Genomic DNA, 16,531 nt, shown 5'->3' on the forward strand with positions numbered 1-16,531 from the left:
CTGCTTTTAATTGAATAATCAAAAGATATTTACATGCACAAATATATTTACACTAGTGGTGGTTGTAGGTTGGAGCAAACCTTAATAACAAAATTAATACTTGTTGCTACTTTAAAACAATAAATCTTCACTGTGCTTCCTTCTTGAATATTTTAACCATCTCTTCACAATTTTGTCTTCATTAAAGCATGCAACAAAACACAACAAACTAGAAATTTGATCTGTCTAACAAACTACAACCTTCCAAAGGACTTACCATTTAAAAAGAGGTTCTTCTAAATATAGGTAAGAATAACTAGACACATTAAACATCCGAGGATAACAAGCTACCAGATTGTTATGTCATTCTGGAGACAAACTCATGCCTGATTGCTAGGTGATGCATGATAAATTAAGATGTGTGTTTTAAAATCGGCTCAAAATACCAAACATGTCTGAATGGACAAAATAAGAGTGATAAGATAAAAAAAAAAAAAAGTTTGAGTCTGTGCCCATCGTAGATTATCTGTGAAATCGGTCAGCTCTGTCTGCCCCAGCTGTCTGTTCCAAAGAGCAAAAAAGACTGGAAGCCAAATGAACCCACTGTCCATTTAAGGCAAGACACTGCAGCTGAATAGAACAAAAAAAATAGTTATCATTATACTTCCTCTGTTGATTGATTGCAATCATTTTGGTATTAAAAGTTCTAAAAATGTTTCAATTTGCAAATGATGCATTATTTAACCAAATAACCACTAATTTGCGTATATTTATTGAGTATTCTGAAGATTGGTCAGGTTGAGTAGATTAAATAAATCTTTTTTTTTTTTTACATAGTAGTCAAAGGTATGTGCAATGGGGATTTTGAATAAACAGTTGAAGTCAGAATTATTAGTGCCCCTTTGATTTGTTTTTTTTTTTCTTTTTTAAATATTTCCCAAATTATATTTAACAAGGGAGCAAGGGAATTTTCACAGTGTGTCTGATAATATTTTTTTCTTTTGGAGAAAGTCTTATTTGCTGTATTTCAGCTAGAATTTTGAATTTAGAATTTTTTAAAAACCATTTTAAGGTCAAAATTATTAGCCCCTTTAAGCTAGATTTTTTTTTTTCGATAGTCTACAGAACAAACCATTGTTATACAATAACTTGCCTCAGTACCATAACCTGCCTAGTTAACCTAATTAGCCTAGTTAAGCCTTTAAATGTCACTTTAAGCTGTATAGAAGTGTCTTGAAAAATATCTAGTAAAATATTATGTACTGTCATCATGGCAAAGATAAAAGAAATCAGTTTTTAGAAATGAGTTGTTAAAACTATTATGTTTAGAAATATGTTGAAAAAAATCTCTCCGTTAAACAGAAATTGGGGAAAAAAATAAACAGGGGGGCTAATAATTCAGGGGGGCTAATAATTCTGACTTCATCTGTATACAGTGGGGAAAATAAGTATTGAACACGTCACCAGTGAATCAACCAAAGAAATTTATATGTGCAAAGAAAACAAATCTAATTAGTTTACAAATTAAATATGTGTAATAAAATGAAATGATGCAGGGAAAAAGAATTGAACACATGAAGAAAGTGAGGTGTGGAAAGGAAGTATAAGCCCAGACTGTAGCTGAAATCTCATAGTAGTTTTTCAGTAAACATCTGCCCATTGTAAATTATTCATCATTGTAAATTAACTGTTCATCATTGTAAATTAATATTCGCTGCTTTAGTCCAACATCTACATTAGCAGAATGATAAAGATGAAACTAGAGTGGACATTTCAGCAAGACAATGATCCAAAACACAGCCAAGAAAACTCTCAAGAGAAAGGAAATCAAGCTGTAGAATGGCCCAGCCAATCACCTGATTAGAATCCAATAAAACATACAAAATAAAGATCAGATGTGATAGACGGGACCCACAGAACCATCAAGATTTTTTCACTCTGTTAAAGTCTGTGAAAATCTCACATCTGAGCAATGCATGTGACTTCATTTCTGCGTCTTTAAGCTTCTATTACCAAAAAACCTTATATATAAAGTATTAAATACGTTTAAGTAGTTCAGTACTTGCTCCTTCTGTCATTTCATTATTATTATTACACGTAACTAATTATTCAATTGTTTATTTGTTTTGTTTTATGATTATATTTGTATCGTTTGGGTTTTCCATTCCATGTCAACAGCTCCTTTAGAGATATTATTCCCAGTGAAAAAACATGAATTTTTTTCCCCGATGATTCCATAATTCAGAAAATATAGATACTATTTTAAATAATATAGAACTTTTCTTTACTAGTTTGTAGAATAAAATCATGTATAATAAGTATAATCCTAAAAAGTATGTAAATTATCAATCAAGAAAATGATTAATTTATTTAACAAGCCTTCAGAATATAGAAATGAATAAACTGTAAAGTCTAGTCTTTGTACTGTAGGTGCTGTTGAGGTGGAGATTTACAGTATGGCTCAGTCTGAGAGATATATTTTGAGAAAATGGTCAAAAAATATGTGTTGCAATTGAAATCTAGAGACACAAATTAATAAGCTGCATTAAAAGAAAGGTGTTTTATTATTATACAAATCCAAAAAGTCTGCTGTGCCTAGCTTAAACTTTGATCACGCAAGGACTGTATAAATCCTAGCTTATCAAATAATTAAAAAATGGCAAGCCCAGTGACCAAACATGTGTGTATTGATGCAAATCGTTTTTGCCCACTGTGATCTCCTGCCTGGTGAACAAAAAGTACATCATGATTTGTGTGCTAAGATAAATCGTAGCGCTTTGATACTATGAAGCTGTCTGTCATAGCTTAAAGTGTAAAAACTGTGAAAGCTGACTTGGTGAACCATTTTTCTGTTCTGGTGCAAGGATGTTTATATGTGCAACCTACTGTAACCTACGTAGGTTTGTGCTGTATACTAATAAGCAGTTTTGTCTAGAGTTGTTGTCATCAAAGGGTAAGCGATGCTTTCATCCCTTCACTTTTATCACACATCAGTTGACACAGACAGCTTAGGCATCCTGTTAACAGGCTCTCATGGGAGACTGTATAGTACTGTGGAGGGCAATCATGGTGATGATAGTAACAGTCTTTGACTTTCTCACTTTCTCTTTGTTGCATGCTAACTATGCACTTTTTAGTTGTGAAGAGCACTAGTGTGAAGAGTTATTTTTTTATTGAAAAGGTGTTTCTGTGTCAGAATATCTGTCTTTGTTTTGGTCTCTATAAACCGCCCCTTTGACCCAATTATTTTTCAGCACCCTGAGTTGCCTTTGTGGAAAGCACACCTTATATTATTTCAGTCATGAAGTCTGCCTCAAGTGGTTCAATAAGTTATATTGTTTTCTGATATCTACATAGTAGGTATACAGTATAGATAAGCAAAAAAAAAATCCAGAAATTGTTTTATATGCTCATTTATTACTCCATAAAATACCCCTAGAATCAGAAGGTCTATATTGACCATATTTGGATCAGTCATGAATATTAATCAGCTCTCACAGACAGTAACGTTAACCTATTTTTTTGCATTCTGATGCATTCTCATTGCACAGTAATGCATAGTAAACAATCTGTGTCTCCTGTTTTCAAAATAAAAGTCTCACATGCATAGTAAGTAAAATATACAATTAAATAAACTTAAAAATAACTAATAAAGGGGGGGATTATCATTGTTGTTTCACTGGGAAACATTGTGACTTATCAAACACAGCTTAAGGTGTGCATATTAATAATCGTGTTTGTAACATTTTAGTCTGTGTTTTGGCTAGTGTTCTGATGAGGCAGCTGTTTGTCAGGTCCAGATGAATTAAAACCTGACCTTAAGTCATGCAACAAACTGTTTTGTGTCCTGGTTGGCCTTTTGTACACCAGGATTTTACACAATGGAGTTTTTTTTTTTTCAAACAATAGAGTCTGAGGCTCACAGTATACCATTTCCATATACTGATCTCTTATTATTTGACTTATTATATTACACCATTAGGGCTGGATTTGTGTTTATTAATTCACTCAACAATAACCATTCTTAATATTGACAGGATTTGAAAATAAGTATATTTATGCAATAATATAGCCTGAATGCTATAATATAACATGCCTTTTTAACTAATATCAAGCAATAATTTTAGCATAACTTTAATATTTATTTATTTTATTTGTTGTTGTAGCAGCCAATGCTTTCATATTAGCCTCTTGAGATTAGCGATGGAGTCTTCAGATCATATGAATATTAAGCACACACGGAGATGCGGTTAAGTCAAAGATTTACTAGGTTTAATAATCACCATCTTTGGTTTACTTTCCAATAAAACAAACATAACTTCCAAGGTGGTAAAAATAAAACATAAAGGTACAATGTGATTGAAAATACTGCTGCTCTCCCCACCTCTCGCTCTGCTCTCGCAAACAATGCCAGTCCATTCTCATTTGCACTTACACGCCGTAGCGCCACATAATGGAGGAAGAGCCACTCATTCACATAATCAGTTAACCCAAACATAAAAATTATCGTAAATATTTCGATAATTTCTGAAATTTATAATAAATAGATTAAAATATCAATTATTTAAATATGACTCCTACAGTTGTTGTTGTAGAATTCTTTATTTATTTAGTGGCATTTCATTAGTACTGTACGTGCTTTTGTGTATGATGTTGTGCAATGACTATACACAAGCACTTGCTTTTTTATGGGCAAATCACAGACTCATTTTGAAAACGTAGCCCTTTATACATTTCTGGATAGTGTGAATCAGGTAGCCAGAGCTACGTATAGCTGCATTTCATCTTTAAAATGAATGCTACGGGACGGTATGACACCATTCCTTTTCTCGCTTGCCATGCGACCGCTTCGCTCCATATGGACAGCTTTTCTGCTATTACCAGTTTGTCTGGTAGTTCGACATGTGTCGACGGAGTTGAGACGTAGAGTGTAGTTGACCGTGACAATGAGCTACAAGTCCAGTGAAGAACAGTTCCAAAAAACAGACAAAAACAAAAGCTAAAAATTAAAATATACAAATAACAGGGTGAGAATGTGGTAAAATCTGAAAACGTGGTAAAATATTAAGGGCTGTATTAGCATATTTCTTGTGGGATTAAATCCTGGTTGCGCTAAATCAAACATTCCCTGCATTGATAGCCCATCCATAATGGCACTGTCTTCAAATGTGACAAAAACTTTTCAGTGCGCCAGAAATAAGTTTCTTCATAAAGAATATTAAGAGAGAGATAAGAAGCATCTTCTCAGCAGGAGGAAACCATCAGCACAGCAATAGCTTCAATGCTGACATGGAGCCAATGACACGCCAGCAGTGTGTTTCACATGGTGAGAGGGTTGATGACAGCCTGTTACTGCTAGCATGGTTTACACAGAGACTGAGATAAAGACATGCTTGAAAAGACAATTGTAGAGGTATGATGCTAAAGAGAGACTGTATAGACTAATTGATGGGTTGCTTGGTGATTGTTTGTTTTGTTGCTTGAAAATTTAGCTCTGCGGTGTAGAATAATGTTAGCTAAATGTCATTATTGTACAAACAGATGCTGCACTTTGATTTAAAGGCCAGCTGGCATTGTGTGTTTCTGTTTTTAAAAGGCATGAGTTACAATTCAGCTGCATACGCATACAGTCTATCTCTTGTTTATGTTAGGATAATCCTTCTCCTGTCTCTGACACAAAGACCCTGCTGGCTTCTAAACTTTGTTTTTGTTTGTCTGATTGCTTGTTTTTAGAAAAGATTTAAACATATTTAGGTATTTTAATTCCTTGGAGACAAAAACATTTAGGTTACAAGGTTGATTATCATTTAAGCTTTTTATTTTTTTTATTTTTTTTATTTTTACATTTATATAGGTCTGGGGTTTTAATAGGGCTGGGCGATATAGCAAAAATGCAGTCTTGATAATTATTTTCCATATTGAACGATAATGACATGTATTTCAATACAAGTTGTTAATGCTTCCAGATTTAAAAGACTACACCAACAATGACTAAAGCCACAAAATTAGAGGGTCCATTAAATTGTAGAACATATTTTTGGCCGATAGATTTTCGGTGTCCGAAAATTCGATACAGACCTCTGATATGACGAAGAGCCTTTATTTGTCACAACACTGTTACATGCAGTGAAATTAGACCCCTCCGACCATACATAAAAGCATCACACATTTCAAGGGTAGACAGGTCAGTCGAGATAGAAAATAGGAAATAAGATGCAATGGGAAAAAAATGAAACTCCCAGACTGTCCTTGAAGTAGAGTAATATCAACACACTTTTAGATTCCCATTGTTGCACATTTCTGCTGTGTCATTGGCTCTTAGATCAATATAGAAAGTCCAGAGCTTATCATTGTTATTGACAAATTTTATCACGATTCCATATAAAATTGTTTATAGCTTCAGGTTTTGTTACCATTAAGTCACCTTAAAGACCCTCAGAGAAAACCTTCGAGTTCAAAATACTGTAGCTTGCAAAAGACCTCACAGGAAATGTTCTGGTAAAATAATCAGGCTACTGCTAGTGCTTATGATTTATCCATCAGGCAATAATTATGGAGACAAACAAATCTGAAAGTAGCTTTAGTTGGGGGATAACAAGTTAGTTAAAGTACCTAAATGTGACCCTGGACCTCAAAACCACTTACAGGTGTCAGTTTTTCACCTAAAAGCTAAATAAATATTCTTTACATTGATTTGTTTGGATAGGATAGTATTTGGTAGAGATACAACATTTTAATAACCTGAGCAGATCAGAATACAGGGAAATTTAACTTTAAAATATGTCTAAATAAATGGCTTTGCAATGAACATTACTAATTATAAATTTAGTTTGATATATTTAGAGTAGGACATTTGCTAAATATATTTATGGAACGTGATCTTTACTTAAAGGGATGAAAATCAACTTTTGTAAGCTGTTTGGACAGAAATGTGTGTATGTATAGTATGTCCACTGTCAAATTAGAGTGATATAAACCCAACAGGTCTCTTTTTTTAAATTTCCTGCCGTTAAAATAGGACACAAATCCCAGTGATTTTGATGATCTTCGCAACGTGATGTAGGAGTGCGTGATTGCCAGGCACTATGTTTTTATAATAACATGTATACACGTCCACAGAACATTTTTTAAATTTTTTAAAAGAGATTAAAATATTTGTTACAACTTGATTTTTAAAAGTTTTATTTGTTTAAAATGTTTATAAAGCAGAGCATGTTTGTAATAAAGACTATGTAGTAAAATCGGTATGTAGTTTTTAACTGCTATATCATCACGGCCGCATGGTGTCAGTAAAATCAGTGTCTACTGCAAACGGCATTTGTGTGTGAATCATCATTTCAGAAAGGCTTAAATAGACTCCACCACAAATACATGAAATTACTTGGTATTTTTGACTAATGAGCTGGATTTCAGCTTCATCTGTGTCTGACTCTTTCACTGACTGCTGTTTATCTGACGTAACGCATGAGAAGCAGACATGCATGTGGGAACAGTGGGCAGAGAGAAGCAGCTCATTTGGATTTAAAGCCACAGGCTACAAAAACAGCTACAATGTACTAAAGACAGCAAAATGGGCAGATTCTGGAGTCATTACTAAATTATTTGGTAGGTATTTTGAGCTGAAACTTTACAGACACATTCTGGAGACACCAAAGACTTATCTTACATGTTGTAAAAGGAGTACACTTGGTGCCATTTAAGATTCTAATTATCTAATTTATATGCCTTAAAAAATCCAGAATTTTGACCCATACAATGTGTTCCAAAAATATGCCCAGTCAGCATAAGTTTCGTGATCATAATTCTTTTAAAATAGGTATTATGTTTTTATGTATATTTGTTTGTTTGCATTATATTTGTGCATTATATTTGTAAATTATATTCATGCCTGTGCGTGTGTCTATAAGTACAAATATGTATTCAAAAAATCTCCTATGGAAACTATAGTTAGTCTCTTATAATTAATTATAATTTTTTAAATATATAATTGGGAATACAGGTTCATCAAATCGCTAAAAATTTAAATAAAAATCTGAGAAGAATTTTAACATAAACATATACTGTACATTATATGAAATACACCGTTATGGCAAGGTTATACTCATAAGGTCCCAGTTTGATGACTTTTTTATTGATAGGGGCAGTTACTGTAGATGCTGTAGACCAACAACACCAATCTAACTCTCTAGGGCCTGACACAGCTTTGAAAGGATGTTAGTGTGTCCGATTCGTTACAGTCCTTCTGTGCAGCGTTTATAATTGCCTGCAGGACCACGGACAGCTCACACGTCAGTAGTGTTTGCAAGATTGCTGGGTCTTTTCTGTAGCTGAATTTAGGCATGGGATGATAACCGTTTTTAAGGTATACTGCGGTTTGGAAAGGTCAAGATTTTTTTAAACCACCCAACTTTTCTGTTATATCATTCCTACGGTATATGTAAGATTTTTTTTTTACATTTTTTGTTTTTTTGGACAACAGTATCTCCAGCTGAAAAGATATCCAAAGATACCATTTAAAATTGTAAAGAAATCTGTGTTTTTGAAACTAATGAAGACAGCAGGTCAGTGATTCATTAGAATTAATTAGCCTGACATGTTTACTGTAACAAAATACTTTAAATGTTTATCAAAATAAAATATATTGTGTTCAAAGGGGAAAAATTTCTAGTTTTTTACCCAGACTTTAAAAAAATAATATATTTTAGAGCATAAATCACAATAGCTTGAAATTGTGATATTTTTATCCAAGGTTATCATACTGTCAGAATCAAAATATACCAGCTCATGCCTAGCTAAGTGATCCCGAGTCTCAAACATACACCTAGACAGCACATCAGAGATGAAAAGTGCTTTTATGCACAAATACCAGATTTGCCTCTCTTTACCCCTGCTTTGCATTTAATTATATGTGAATGCAAGACATGTACAGAACCAGCTTAGATTGCTTTGCGCAGCACCTTGCATGTTCAGTAGTGCATTGCTAGTTTTCTGATCGATTAAAAAAAAAGAATTTGATTTGTAACTACAGTGCTCAGCATATAAAAGTACACCCCTCACAAATCTATCTTTAAAATTCATATTTTTAATAGAAGGATTTACAATAATGTATTTGTGCATATACATTAGATTAGTCAGTACTGAAGCCAAATCTGGAGCTTATCTAACAAAATAACTTACTATAACGGTCCAAAAACTAGAACAGCCAAATTTATATGTTTAGAAAAATATTAGATGCAATTTAAAAAAAAAAGAGGAAAAGAGAGAAAAAGACAAAAAAAAAAAAATGTTGAACTTTTGTAGGTTGTAATTTTTTGCCGATATTTAGCTTGGATTTAATTGTATTATCTTTCAATTTCTAAATATGTTTGGTGACTAAAACATAATTTTAATAAATATATCTGTTAAATAAATCTGTTTTGTTTAAATGCACTAAAATACGCTGCTTATATTCTCTGAGAAATGGACAAAAATATTTATTTTCAAAATGGGGTGGACTCAATTATGCTGAGCACTGTACATACAATGGTATGTATACATAATTATTGATATAAATCACAAGGGCAGGGATTTGAAGAAATATCTGACTTCCATCTGCTGTTTTGGACACAAATAAGAAATAATGATATGGCGTGATACATATCTGTGTGAGAGAGGGAGATTTGGTTCATTAGTCACTCGTCCCTGGCACTCACCTTCAAAACAAATCAATTTGATTATGCAAAATGATGCCTATTAAGTGGCACTTCAGAGAGAGAAAGTGTGTGTGTTTACTGTGGTCTGCATGTAAATGTTAAGACCTTCTTTTTCGACATCAAAGGCCGTGATACTCTACAGACACACCAACTGCCACCCACCAGGGCAGGAAATGACACGCAGGTACAAAAGAACAGGGTTGGAGACCAGGGTTGAGTAATTAGCCTGGACTAACAGATGATTGATGAGGGGAGCTACTTCAGTTTCATGCACTTACTCTTTTTCCATTTTCCTCTGAAAAAAAAAAAAAAAAAAAAAAGCATTTCAGGCATAGGCGCTGAACTGAAATAGGTCTGCCTGAGTGAGCTGACAAGAGGCAGGAGAGTAAAAGAGCTCTTTTTAAATACTAGAGCCCTAAAGAACAGACATGCACTGGCTGCTTGACAGATAATTGTAATGTCTATAGCAGTCTACTTTCCCCGCTACTTCATTTCAACAATCCATCCAGTATAGGTGGTTGTTGCAAATGTCACCCTGCACTTTTTCTTTGTTTATTTATTTTGTAGTCACTCTCAAGGTTTTGTTGAGAATTATACAACAACTGGGGCTTGTCCTGAATCTGATTGGTTGAGTTGAACAGCATTGGAACTTTTCATTTGTTTGCATCACTCTGCTTTTCTGTGTTGGGGAGTTCCAGACAAGCTGTTAGTTTGAGTATTCTCAACATGAATTGTTCAATCACGTAAACTTCTACTGGTTTATGACAGAGAGTCATTAGAAGTTTGTTTATGATTAAAACATATGGCTGTCTTTATGGTAGAGTTGTTAAAGCTTCATTAAACAAGTGAACAAGTAATGAGTAGGACCAGACAGAATCTGCGGACATTTCTTGCTATTTCTGTGCTGAATTTGGCAATAAATAAATCTGCAGATTTATGCGTAATGATTTTGGGGAGTATCGTAACTAAAAGCGTAAAATATGAAATAAAAAAAGAATACCTTTTTAACTTTTATTTGTAGTTTACAATGCAAATCCAATTAAACAAAGCAAGTCTCTTATATATTATATCTACTAAAAGACAGAAAATATTACTTTACAAGTTGTATTCTAAATAAATCAAATGAACATTTTCATATTAGTCAATAATATTGCTAAAATTATAAATTATTATTATAAATATGAATTTACACAAGTAAATAAATAGACTCAATGATGGGATAAAAATCTGTGGAAATCTGCGGATTTCTGCGCGCACAGATTTCGGGTGGGCCTAGTAATGAGCTAAAAAGCAGATAATCATTCAGTACCAAAAACACTAACTCACTGTATGAACACAACTATTGGTATTAAAGGAGCAAAAAAAGTTTTTGGGGGGAGTTGTACACTGCAAAAACATTGTCATTTTTAACAAATTATGCCTAACCTACTGATGAAACAAGTAGCCTTCTACTCTGGAGTAATTGAAACATTCACTCAACCGTTTCATTGAAAAAGTATTCATTTTTTTAGGTAACTGACCTTATGAACTGTTGACTCATTTTTTTTCTGAGAGCTCTGAGAGATGTAGTAAAAAACATTGCACATATCTTCTATGTCAAATGTAACTATGTCAAAAAATAAATAATTAATCTTTTAAATACAAAAACCAAGAGCTGTTGATTAAAGCTGCTGGATTTACATCATGCTAATTCATCAACTTTGTCACATTGATCATTAATACAGGAACTACCAGAATTCTATAACTACTAGAATTACCATAGCGGTCATTCTGACCATTCTCATTTAAGACGTCCTATTTCATATTTAGAGTCAGTTTTTATTTAAATTTACAAATGAAAATTAAGCATTGAATGTCTGTTATCATATTCAATTTGTAAGTAATTTCCATAAGAATACAATATTTTTGATAATACAGTCTACAAAGAAGTTAAAAGTTACTAGAAGTTAGCCTGTGAGGGTCCGCACCGCACTTTCATTTTTACTTTCACAAGCAGGGTAGAAGGCTTTTTTGTGACACTCTGACACATGTTGCTAGGCAACAGTAATGCGTGCAGTCAGTTTGATCGCTATTGTAATTAAAAGTACACTGTAAAAGAAATCCGTAATTTTACGGTTTATTTCTGGGGTGCCGAAAAAAATTTAAAATAACGGCTATTAATTTACAGAAATCTACCGTAAAATAATGGACATTAAATTAAAGAAATTTCCTTAAATTAAAATTTCTGGTAAATTTCTGTAATTCAACCTCTGTTACTTTACAGTAAATTTCTGCAATTTAACGGCCGTTATCTTACATTTTTTTTACAGTGTGGAAACACTCATAGCTCTTTTGTGTTTTGCAAATTTAATATAATAACAACGTTAGAAAGAAGGGCGGTATGGTCACTCAGTGGTTAGCAATGTCGCCTCACAGCAGAAAGTTCAGTGGTTTGCGTGTTCTGTGTTCGTGTGGTTTACCATTGGGTGCTCTGGTTTTCCCCACAGTCCAAAGACATGCACTGTAGGTGAATTGAATAAACTAAATTTGCCAAAGTGTATAAGTGTCTGTGAATGTGAGAGTGTATGGGTGTTTCCCAGTGCTGGTTTGCGGCTGGAAGGACATCCGCTGCATAAAACAAATGCTGGATAAGTTGGCAGTTCATTCTGCTGTGGTGATCCCTGATAAATGGACTAAGTCGAAGGAAAATGAATGAAATGAATGTTAGAAAGAAATATACACATATTTAGGAAAAGTCAGGGTATTATAGATATGGGGGTTTTATTTCAAGAAATTAAAAATGATCAAAATGACAGCCTCTGTAGTTCTAGTGTTAAGTTGAAAATTTTTTTTTATTGTCATCTCTATAGACATCAGCGAGCATTTTAAAGACCACAAATGTTATGTATATAATATACTAATAAATTATGATTCATGACAAGTGCCATGCGTGTCTTACTCAGTGGCAACCATCACCGTAAAGCAGATTTGAATTTAGCAGCTGATCGCACTGAATGCTCTAATCCCATGGGTGCGTTCGGTGAGAACTGGAATTATGAGTAAATCCAGACATGCAGCAACGACATTGCCATATGACAGCCTATGGAAAACACTGCCCCTGCCCTCTGCCCTGTGTTCTCTGTAGTGGAGCTCTGCCGCTGTTTCTGAACAGAGGTCAGGTCAAAGGGTGAGGCGCCCCATAACGCCCACTGCTTTCACACAAACACCACACCGATGCAAGATCAAGCCTTTAACCCCTGTTTTATAAGCTCTTAAATTATAGCCTCGTCTAGTTTACTCAGGTCAGTTTAGACAGAGTCCAGCTCAACCACATGGCGCCACTAAAAAGAGTCTCAAGATCTCCAAATTTCAGATTTGGAGTGGGAAAATTCTATAAACATTTGTGATGAAGACGATGCCTAATTAGTTCTAATGATAATTTTGCGAAGTAGAAAACAGAAACATACAGAAGAGGGGACAGTGCTGTATTTTGTAAGATTAATGATTCTCGCATCAACATAAAACTGCACAGCAAAGCAAAGTTCATCTCAGTCATAGGGTCAGCCAAGGTCGTGTTTTCTCTGATCTATTCAGTTCTGTCCACTTGTATTAGGTCATAGGGAAGTGTTTTATATGCCTTAGGGTCTGGGGCTCTGCTGTAAGTTAGAGGTCAGTTTGAAAGGTTTTAGAAGGTGGGTTTCATCAGAGTTTGAGTGATTGAACATAGTGAATCTTTTGGCAAATAGATATTTTGGGACAAATGTAAGTGTGAACAAACAATTGTGTGTTTCCTTGCTCTGTTAAATATCATTTGGTTGTAGCTGAAATTTATTTTTAAAATATATTTATTAATTTATTTATTTTTTATAAATGGTCTCTGTGTCTTATACCTACAGTATGTGGGAGAAAATAAAAGAAAGGTGGAATGAAAGCAAGACAACGAGGGAGGCATGAGAATTTGCAGGGAAATGGACTAAGTAATTGTGAAAAATAGAGAGTGGGAACCAGATTACATGGAGCAAGAGGGATAAAGCTAAAGGACGAGAGAGGGATTGGGAGCGAGAGAGCAGGCAGTTGACGTAGAAGTTCAGTGATCAAATACAGATGTCTCTAACCCCTTGTTTGAAGGGGTCAATAATGCAAATCTCCAGGCACAGTTGTTCTCTGAACAGCAGTTTTCCTCATGCCATATTTCTTATTGATGATGGAAAATTAACGTTATTGGACATAAAGTTGGAAATGTTTTGGAGGAAGATTTCAGATTAGTTTCTTAACTCTGCCAGAGATATTTCTTTAGAACTGAAGGGGATAATAATGAAGGAAATCTGAAGGAAACTGAAATGTTAAAATGCTTAGATTAATCAATATCAAATTGTTTTCATGTTTGATAAAAATCTTTGACTAAAAACCATTAAAAATAAACTTTTGTTTTCCTTCTTTTGTCTTTTTCAGGTTTGTGCTGGTGTTTGGGTGCCTGGTTCTGTCTGTCTTCTCTACTATTCCAGATCACCAGGAAAAGGCCTCTCAGAGTCTTCTGATTTTGGTAAGCGCTGGATTACACCATCAAAATACAAATAAAGCAAAACATTAAATGCAAAACTTTTATAAGTAGACATTTTAGAAAAAGCATCACTCTAACATCATTAACTGTACTGTACTGTTTGACCTTTTAAAATGTCACAACAATGATATCCAAACGTTTTTAATTGATAAACTTACTGTATATAAGCCAAGAAGCGGTTTAATGATAATTACATTTAATTAGCATAATTTACATTTAGTTAAAATTACAGCAGTGATTTTTATATACACAGTCATCATGTTAATCGCAAGAGTGTCTAAAAGTTTTATTTTTTATTTGTCAAAATATAGATGAAATAGTGTTCCTTTGCCACACAGTGTAACAGATATATTGATATAAAACTGATACAACATACTTATTCCAGCCTGACTTAAATTACATTTAAAAAAATTATATATATATATATATATATATATATATATATATATATATATATATATATATATATTATATATATATATATATATATATATATATATATATATATATATATATATATCTTTTTTTGTGATTCAAGACTTTAACATACAAACTGGTAAAATTAGAAAAATAGTGGCAAAATATTAAAATGAAAAATGATATTTAATTATTATTTTGAAACTGTTTTTTTACTACATCTCTCAGGGCTCTTTTTTGGGGGTTGGTGCACATTTTAAATTCCATTTGCAACATTCATTGAGATTGATCTGTGCTCCAGCAGGCAGTATTTTCTATACAGCCCATTATGTAGTACTTTTCTCTGCTACCCACCAAAGCAGCTTCTATTTGCCTTTTGATGAGTCTCCACACACACCTGAATGCTAATTCGGCACCTCTATATTGCTATCTTAAAGTTTCCTAATTTTGTTTAGAACAACAAATCTACAAAGTTTAAATCCCTCCAAGGTAAAAAAAAAAAAACACATTCATTTTCTCATAATATCACCAGAGCATTGCTTTTTTTCTCAGAATATTGTTAATGGTTCGTCAATTCATTTTCATAAACCCCTTCGTTCTGAAAACCTGCTCAACATTGATTTGCCAGATCTGTTGTTATTGGTCTAAAGTTGGAAAGCAAACACCCATTGCCATATGGGAATTTCAGCTACTGATGCTTGAAAGCACAGTAATATGACCAATAACGATGCTTTGGTTTTATTCTGTCAATTCAAAGATGGATATGAATCATTGTTCTTTAGATATGAATCAAATGTGGATTGGTTTTTACAACATGTTGATAACACAAACCAAACTCTTCCAAGTCATAGTCTATGTTTGCAGACACAAAGGCTGAGGTTGTTCAAATCTGTCACAAAACTACATAGGCTAGTATTTGACATAATCCAGGATAGTTTCCTTTTTCAAAATTCATCCAGGAGTTGTTGTCATAGCAACAAGTTGGTGAGCTCAATCCTGCTTGGGAGCAGACTTATTTCAAATAAACAGGATTAGATTATATAATTTGAGATAAAGGCAATACTGAAATATGTTCCAAGAAACTGCTGGTATTTTCTCTCAAGAGTATTTCATTGAATTAAAGAAAACAACAATAATGTGAAATAATGTTTCAAAATCTATAATGATTATTAAAATAATTTAAAACTGCTGTGCTAGTATAGATCTTTCAGGTACAAACGAACATGCTTTGAAAGCTTTTGTACCTCACTTTTTTCTGCAATATAGAAATAGGTTATACATATAGGTTACTCTCATTGAGATATTTATTTGTGAAGAAATGATTCTATAAATGGCGAGGCAGTGGCACAGTAGGTAGTGCTGTCGCCTCACAGAAGAAGGTTGCTGGTTCGAGCCTTGGCTGGGTCAGTTGGCATTTCGATGTGCAGTTTGCATGTTCTCCCTGCATTTGTGTTGGTTTCCTTTGGGTCCTCCAGTTTCCCCCACAGTCCAAAGACATGTGGTGCAGGTGAATTGGGTAGGCTAAATTGTTCGTATGTGTATGAGAGTGAGTGAGTGTGTATGGATGTTTCCCAGAGATGGGTTGCAGCTGGAAGGGCATCCGCTGCGTAAAACATGTGCTGGATAAGTTGGCGTTTTATTCCGCTGTGGCTTTTTTCTTTTTATTATTATTATTATTATTTTGCATAAATCAATCAACCTCAGTCCTGATCAAAACTACTAAATTGCTTAGAAAATGATGATTTTGATGATCACTGATTTGGTGTAAAAAAACACATTAAATGACATAGCTTCACTATAAAACTTAATTGTGGACTGGATTTTTTATTTTTTATTTTTTACCTTTAACCAAAGTCTTGGACATGTGAAACAACATTAGCTTTGCTGCATTGTTTTTGGTTAG

The 16,531-nt window shown here is 33.7% G+C and overlaps 1 protein-coding gene across 1 annotated transcript in view; it reads left to right on the forward strand.

Moving 5' to 3' along the window:
• The window catches only part of kcnq5b (potassium voltage-gated channel, KQT-like subfamily, member 5b), a 189,090-nt gene that overhangs the window by 126,754 nt on the left and 45,805 nt on the right, over positions 1 to 16,531 (forward strand). Inside the window, exon 2 of the mRNA XM_056458436.1 lies at positions 14,103 to 14,193. Within this exon, the coding sequence (XP_056314411.1) occupies positions 14,103 to 14,193 (91 nt within the window). The remainder of the gene's footprint in view (positions 1 to 14,102; positions 14,194 to 16,531) is intronic.

The sequence above is a fragment of the Danio aesculapii genome, chromosome 1, assembly GCF_903798145.1.
Source record: "Danio aesculapii chromosome 1, fDanAes4.1, whole genome shotgun sequence".
NCBI lineage: Eukaryota > Metazoa > Chordata > Actinopteri > Cypriniformes > Danionidae > Danio > Danio aesculapii.